This window comes from Leguminivora glycinivorella, chromosome 10, assembly GCF_023078275.1.
Source record: "Leguminivora glycinivorella isolate SPB_JAAS2020 chromosome 10, LegGlyc_1.1, whole genome shotgun sequence".
Taxonomy (NCBI): Eukaryota; Metazoa; Arthropoda; class Insecta; order Lepidoptera; family Tortricidae; genus Leguminivora; species Leguminivora glycinivorella.
Window position 1 is genome coordinate 22,715,172 of NC_062980.1, and position 7,820 is coordinate 22,722,991.

General features: G+C 45.4%; 1 protein-coding gene across 1 annotated transcript; it reads right to left on the minus strand.

Moving 5' to 3' along the window:
• Positions 1-627: 627 nt before the first annotated feature.
• LOC125230276 (odorant receptor 46a-like) lies at positions 628-6,614 on the minus strand. Its single transcript, XM_048135391.1, has 8 exons — positions 6,464-6,614; positions 5,844-6,057; positions 5,196-5,306; positions 4,246-4,444; positions 3,576-3,764; positions 2,365-2,466; positions 1,359-1,514; positions 628-896 (listed from the first exon to the last, which is right to left on the minus strand). Exons 1-8 carry the CDS (start codon positions 6,612-6,614, stop codon positions 837-839), a joined length of 1,182 nt encoding a protein of 393 aa, XP_047991348.1. The 3' UTR covers positions 628-836.
• Between the last annotated feature and the right edge of the window lie 1,206 nt (positions 6,615-7,820).

A 7,820-nucleotide genomic window follows, 5' to 3' on the forward strand; every position in this document is an offset into this window, starting at 1 on the left:
TACCTCAGCCCCCGAATGCACGGAACTCGTGCGCGGACAGTAGAACCAATTGACTCGGACCGATCACCTCTCGGCTAGTACGTGCGAGCGTTACTGTACGACATATGCTCAGTTTGTCTCTCGCTCTCTCTGTGTATTCTGGGCCATTTTTTTCAAAGTTGTCCACCCCACTTTTTGGATTTAGAATTTTTTATTATGTGGTTTCCACTCAGAAACGCGAGCTCTTTCAATCCTAATAGGAGAAGTTTTTTTCCAATTCCGTTACCATTTTTTCAAACATTTTGTATGGCGGTAACGGAATGGAAGGTTTGAAAAATGTATGGAAATCTTGGGACAAATTTTTTCTCCCATCAGGATCGAAAGACCTCGCACTTCTGAGTATGAATCGCGTAAAAAATACCCATGTTACAAAAAAAGTGGGGTGCACAACTTTGAAAAAAATGGCCCTTGTGCTAAGAATTAACCTACGGAAATCATACTCATCATAGTTGGAAGTTGGAAGCGATCTTTTCAGTGAACGAGGAGGCACAACTCTAATGCGTACGCATGAATATGAATGAATATACTAGCGAGCGATCGATTTTTGTCGGCGCAAGTCGATTCTGTGTCGATAGGTTTGAGGAGACCCTTACCCAGTTTCCCTCTAGGACAGCGGCATCTTTTAGGTAATTTGGACAAACTAAACATACTGAGGGCCGCTTGCACCACCCGCTAAAAGGTTAGTGGGCTGTCAACTGTCAAATTCCGTATTAAATCCGAACCCGAGGTTAACCCACCATTTTCGGTGGTGCAAGTGACCCTAAGGACTTCAACAAGTGGCTCGCTTTTTCTGCGAGTTATTTCTGCTCGTCGGCCTGCTGCAGGACAGTGAACAGCGAATAGGAAGTCTTCACGATCTGCAACAGAGTGGCGCAATTCAGATTATCGCGGCAGAATATCGCGGTCAAATCAAACGATATTACCCACAACGACGAATCATCTAACAATGGCAAAGCAAGTAGGTATATAGGTTTCAGAGCATCGTAAAGCTGCCATGCTGCAATTCTCAACTGATTCTCTTGACATTTTGTACCCGATTCTATGAATATATTTTTATTATTTTTTAATGTCGATCTAGTTTTTGGAAATTCTGTAAAATGCGGACATTGCCATAAAGGTCTTATGCGCCGATAGACTATGTATAAGGTGCTTAATACTGACTAAGCATGTCGCGAAGGTCTACAGCTCCCAGAGCCACTAATGTATTTGTCTAGCCATGAAGGACGCGAGAGACAGCGCGTGGCGAATGGCGAACAACGAGTAGCAGTCCGCGCCACAGCCGCGCGCCGCACGCAGTCCAGCCGCACGAGTGTACTCACCGCCATGAAGGACGCGAGCGACAGCGTGGCGAACCCGCCGGCGGAGAGCCGCGCGGCGCGCCGCGTGCGCACCATCACCAGGAGCAGCCCGCGCCGCAGCCGCGCGCTGCACGCAGTCCAGCCGCACGAGTACGCCGCCGTCGCGATCTCCATGCTCTACACAATCTCTTTTACTTCAATTCTTCAATACTTTTATCCAAAAACAGTTTTATTTGTATCTGTTTGCCTAACTGCGCCGGGAGAATTTATTTCGATGACCTTAGGCATTGGTTACACCAAACGCGAGTAAACGATGATAATATATCGGCGATAGTAATGAACAAAAGATAGTCGCTGCCGTGTGAAGAAAAGAGAGAGAGAACGATTTACGACGAAATATAACTCGCTCGCTCGCTACCATCGTGTCTCTTTTTTAACCCCCGACGCAAAAACGACGGGGTGTTATCAGTTTGACGTGTCTGCCTGTCTGTATATCTGTCTGTCTGTCTATCTATCTATCTGTCTGTCTGTCTGTCTGTTTGTTTGTCTGTCTGTGTGTGTGTCTGTCTGTGTCATCGTAGCTCCCGAACGGATGAACCGATTTAGATTTAGTTTTTTTTGTCTGAAAGCTGATTTAGTCGGGAGTGTTCTTAGCCATGTTTCATGAACATCGGTCTACACTATCAACGGTTTACACAGTTTAAAAAAAATTCTGCTTAGGTTATATTTACACGGGAGCGATTATATTTTTTTTGTTTTCTATTGCCGAAAGGTCATCGGTTACTTGCTTTTGGTGGAACCAGTGCTTTATTCAGCGTCTTTTACTTACTTCTTCATCATCATCATTGGCCACAGCATCTTTCCAGATGATAGTTGCAGCACAGCGACTTAGTAAGGAGATAGGTATTCTGAGTATAGCCTCAATATTGTCAATCGCCGTAATATCTTGCAGTGGTCGGCTTCTTCAATTTATTTCAATGAGGGGCTTTGTTTTGTAAAAGTGACAAATTACTATTTAATGTATCACCTCTTCTGAAAGCTGATTTCCTTGATAACAGTAGATGAAGACTTGGAACATCATGTTCAGTAGATAGGTACCCATTGACGCCAGGCGGACCAGGTTTCCAGTTTGCTGAAAAAAAAACTTGCTCTGAATGATTGTACACATAGGTATCTACTATTTTTGTTTTTTTTGAAAGGCTGGTGGCCTAGCAGTAAGAGCGTGCGACGTTCGATCCGGAGGTCGCGGGTTCGAACCCGGCTCGTACCAATGAGATTTTCTGAACTCATTCGAACTCATTTGATATTTGCCAGTCGCTTTTCGTTGAAGAAAAAAATCGTGAGGAGACCGGACTAATTCCAATAAGGCCTAGTTACCCTTCGGGTTGTAAGGTCAGATGGCAGTCGCTTTCGTAAAATTAGTGCCTACGCCAAATCTTGGGATTAGTTGTCAAAGCGGACCCCAGGCTCCCATGAGTCGTGGCAAATGCCGGGATAACGCAAGGAGGATGGTGAGGTATCTACTATTAGTTTCACCGGATGGCCTTATCGGAAGGTCAGCGCTGGAAATCGCCAGCACATGTTGAGATGGCACTTTCTCCGGTCTTTTCTTGTGTGGCTGATGTTCGCTATATTTATGCCATAAAACAAACCTAACCTACTTAACATAAAGATGACGTTTACCAAAGTATTTCGAAGTTTGTAGACGATCTAATGCGCCGCGTTGCCATGTCGTCGATTTGTTGTGATGTATAGGAATATTAGGAATTCTCACCAAACAATTCACAACGTTTTCTTATATTTGTATTGACTTAAACTCAATAACTCAATATGATAATTATTTGTATGTACATTATTCCAAAAGGAAAGGCCTGTGTGGTGCGGGGTTGTAAAAACCGAAATAAAAATAATTTGTCGTTTCTCCGGTAAACGTTAATTATGACCAGAATGTTTTGATATTAATGTTTATTAAGATACATATATATAACGGCGCCTCCTGGGGCCCATTTCTCAAAACTAAAAGTTACAAGTTACAAGCGGAAGTCTCTTTCCAACTTGTCATATTAGACATTGACAACCACTTGTAAATTGTAACGTGTAGCTTCAAGAAATGGGCTTGTAGCGCCGCGCCGCCGTCGCCAGCCGCGACCACGCCTCTGCATCTTGCTATTCTGACTCCTCACTCAGAGTACCCTGGCTGTAACGACCATCATTCTCATATATAGGTCTGGTCAGACTGTGACGTACGGCGGTGAGCTGGAAGGCGGTGACGCAGATGATGATCATGGAGACCCCGAACTGCGCGAAGACCGGCGCGGAGAAGCAGGCCTGCAGCACCGCCGCCGCCGCCAGCGCCGCCTGGTGCCGTCGCGACGCCGCCGCCAGCCGAGACCACGCCGCAGCCTCTTGCTCCGCACTCAGAGTACCCTGGTTGTAACCATAAATTGTCGAATGAATAATGTTTAGTAGGTCATTTATAAACATATTGAAAAGGATAGGACCTAAGTGCTATCCTTGCGGGCCGCCTGACGTTATGCTATAAGACAAGGATTTTTAATTCACTACGACTTGAAATTGCCTGTCCACCAGATAAGATTCCAACTTTTTTTTTGCATGCATGCCTGATGACGAGCCTCCAATTATGACTCGAAACATGTCTCCAATCGCGATAAAATAATTTGAGTACATCCGTATATTTAAATATTCAGCCCAAGTGTAAATAGTTATGTGTGCCAAGTGTGTTCAGCCTGTGTGTCTGAGTGGACGCTTGGAGCGTTCAGTTCGGTGGGGCGTGCAGCGGGAACGGTACTCAGGAATTCTACGAGTATGAGCTTCATTGTTGAACATGCACGCCTCACGCCCCACCACGTCCAATATGAGCGTGCCTTCAGGCTAGTTGGTTGTAAACCTGAGCGTTGGGCGTGAGGCCGTCGGTAAGACTAGCGAGGTTGAGCGCGGCGAGTCGCAGCCGGCAGCGCGCCTGCGCAATGAGCGACGCCACCAGCGTGTCTTTGCCCACGTTGAGGTACGCGGCCACGAACAGCGCGCCCACCTGGTGCAGGTACGTCAGCTCGTACGCCGGGGACACCGACGTGTCGTACGGGTACCTGCCGCAAGATGAATTAATACATATCTAATAGATATAATAGAGACATTCGATTTGATTGCGAGACACTTCGAAATGAGGATATTCGCCAACGCACGAAAGTTACCGACATCGCTAAAAGGATTTTTGAACGCATTTTTGTCGCCGAGATGACGGTCGATGAGGCCTGCTAGTATTGCCGTGGAGACCTAGACTAGGAAGCCGAGGTGACAGGAAACCACGAGTCAGACGGTCGGACGACATCAAAAAGACGGCAGGGCCAACCTGGCACAGAACCGCCGCACATAGAACAGAATGGAAATCCGTGAAAGATGCATATGTTCAGCAGTGGACGCGAATATGCTGAGAAGAAGAAGCAAAGGATAGAGATGTAATAGAAGTAGGTGATTGATGAAAAGAAGATGTAAATATCTCACTAGTTCGGCTCGACATGATTTAGTTCTTTATGTCAGCAGTTCAGTTAACTATCTGATATAGTATCTACAAGTCAAACCAATACACTATAGTTTAACTCTCAGTGTAAGCTCCGAGCATCACTTAAGCCAAGGTGTAAAGCATGAGTAGACGCTCGGAGCCTTCGATTCGTCGGGGCGTGCAGCGAGGCGATCGAACCTACGTCCACCCAATGCAGCGTCGACTCAGGACACTTGTATAAGCTTCAATTTTTTGACATGCACGCCGCACGACCAATATGAGCCATGCATGACCAATATGAGCCTCACTTAGATTTAGTAGTAAGTGTGGATACTAACCAAGCGCGCAGTGGCAGTTGGTTCTTCTCCGCGCTGGTGGCCCAGCCCGCCACCGTCACCGTCGTCAGGCAGCAGTAGAGTAGCTGCTGTTGCCACGTCTCTCGGTTGCAACTGCAACACATTGTCAAGTAGGTACTTAGTCAATTATTAAAATTGCATTATTGGACACTACAGTCATCTTAAGATAGCCAGAAGGCCATCCGAAAAGTTCTAGAGAGCTAAAGGCTACCTGTGTGTAGGAACAGGATTCACAGCCGGTCCACTCGTTATCAGGTTATTAGCGACAGCCGCCAGGAGGCGCAGTGTGCAAGGACAGCCACCACCCAAAGCTACAGCCACCCCCCAGGTAATCACCTCTCCACGATCTCCTTGCCTGGACCGGTCTCAGCAGCCAGCAGCTTTTTAGCGGTAGCTACCAGAGGGCACACTGTGTTAGAACAGGGCCCAGTAGTACTAACTGGCTCTGTGCCCGGTGTAATAAGCCACCATCTAGAAATCACCTCTTTACAATCTCCTTGGCTGGGCCACTCTCAGCGGCCAGCAGCTCATCCGCATCGTCCACCAGGTGTCGCAGCGTGTCTTGGCGCGCCACCACCGTCGCGATCTTGCCCGCCTGCGCCAGGTTATCACCCACCACCTGGTAATCACCTGTCCACGATCTCCTTGCCCGGGCCGGTCTCAGCGGCCAGCAGCTCATCCGCATCGTCCACCAGGTGTCGCAGCGTGTCCTGGCGCGCCACCACCGCCGCGATCTTGGCCGTGTGCGCCAGGTTCGTGAACAGCACGAAGGCCGTGCCCGTCATCAGCGCCACGTCGCCCCAGATCAGGAACATGTCCACCACCTGGATGATCAGGTACGTTCCTGCGATACACGGTATTCTGTGAATGTGGTGATGTACTAACAACGCTACTTATGATGCAATGTGCGTACAATAGGTACTACTAGTATTATAATTTTAATTTAGCACGCAAAATCTTTGCAGTTGATTTACTAATTACGCAGAGTTTGGTACCTAAGTTTTTCATTCATTATTGAAGTATCAAAAAAGCCTTTACCAGTTGGTGTGGTGAAAATTAAATTGTTAAAGACAAAAATATGGCGCATATTCCACCGACGAGAGCTACATATACGAGTAGTACTTAAATAAGAAGAAGAAGAAGAGTGAAAGGCAAATACTTGTTGGCCATATAATTTGCTCGTAAACATTCAATTACACGTTACCCTTTATATACCCGTATACATCAGCAATTGAGACATAAAACCTTACCTAATATAAACATGAAGGAGAGAAACCCGTAGCAGTTGTACAATGCCCTCTGTGTCCCCGTGAGCCCCGCCGGCGCCCAGAACCCGAACAGCTTGAGCGCCGTGAGGGACACGCACACAGACACACACACGTTCTTCTCCACTACACCCATCCTCTGTGAATGAATTAATATTTTTTCTGTCGGTAGATGTCGCTATACGCCATCGTCCCCCAAACAAAACTATTTTGACTGTGGGATCCATTAGTCAGCAATTCCCGTCAACTTTGTACAAAAATTACGGGAAAAGTTAAATTTGTTTTTATTAATTCCTATTTTGTTACCAAGATTTTGTTGATGAATTGAGATTTTATTAAGTTTTATTTCGTCATTAAGGTTCTCTAGTATCTATATTTTCTTAATTATAACAATTATCCTGTATATATCTTACGAAAGTCGAATTATATTACTAAATGTTGGTAACAAAATAGGATCAATTAAAATTTGCTGACGTGGCATTGTACAAAGTTGACGGGAATTGCTGACGTCTACTTTGTGTAAGCCTTAGAGCATTATACGGGCAATAAATTAAGCCAGACATATAATGAATTAGTGTTATCAAGTGGGAATGGGCCGGTCATATTTGTCGCAGGGATGACGATCGATGGGGCCGGCTAGTATTGCTGTGGAGACCTAGACTGGGAAGCCGAGGTGACGGGAAAACACGAGCCAGATGGTCGGACGACATCAAAAAGACGGCAGGGCCGACCTGGCACAGAACCGCCGCATATAGAACGGAATGGAAATCCATGAAAGAGGCATATGTTCAGCAGTGGACGCGAATATGCTGAGAAGAAGAAGAAGTTGAAATCATGTTTTGAAAATGTTCTCAGCAGCAATGTACTGTAATCACTAATCATGGTTACGGATGTGCCGACGGAAAGTTTCCAAAATTCTGCATTTTTCACATAGGAAAACTTCGGAAACTTTCCACACTTTTTATGGACAATTGTATGGATGGAAACTTTCCATTTCATAAATTTATATTCCCTTTATTTTTCGTAAAAGTTTCGTGAATTTTTCAAGAAATTTAAGTTTTTTTGGAAAGTTTCCGCAACTTGCACATAATAAATATCATGGTTGAAATACTTGCAATGTCAGTGTTGCATTACGGGCCGAAATATTATGGATGAAACTCTTATTTCAATTTTAAATAAAAGTAACTCTTAACTCTTATCTAATTACATTTCTGATGTCCTATTATATACTCATCACCGTTATTACTTACTAATAGTTTGATATATCTAATTTGCAATTTTTCTACGTTTTCTAAATCCGTAGTGAGGAGACCACGGGTTCAATCCGAAAATGAAATACAGG

Bases quoted from the DNA above. Each gene is read 5' to 3' on its own strand.
- LOC125230276 (XM_048135391.1), bottom strand. From the start codon at position 6,614: ATGGGTGTAGTGGAGAAGAACGTGTGTGTGTCTGTGTGCGTGTCCCTC. The intron at 6,058-6,463 runs GTAAGGTTTTAT...CGTGTATCGCAG, and splicing joins CTCCTTCATGTTTATATTAG to GAACGTACCTGATCATCCAG. The intron at 1,515-2,364 runs GTGATACATTAA...GAGATTGTGTAG, and splicing joins GAAATCAGCTTTCAGAAGAG to AGCATGGAGATCGCGACGGC.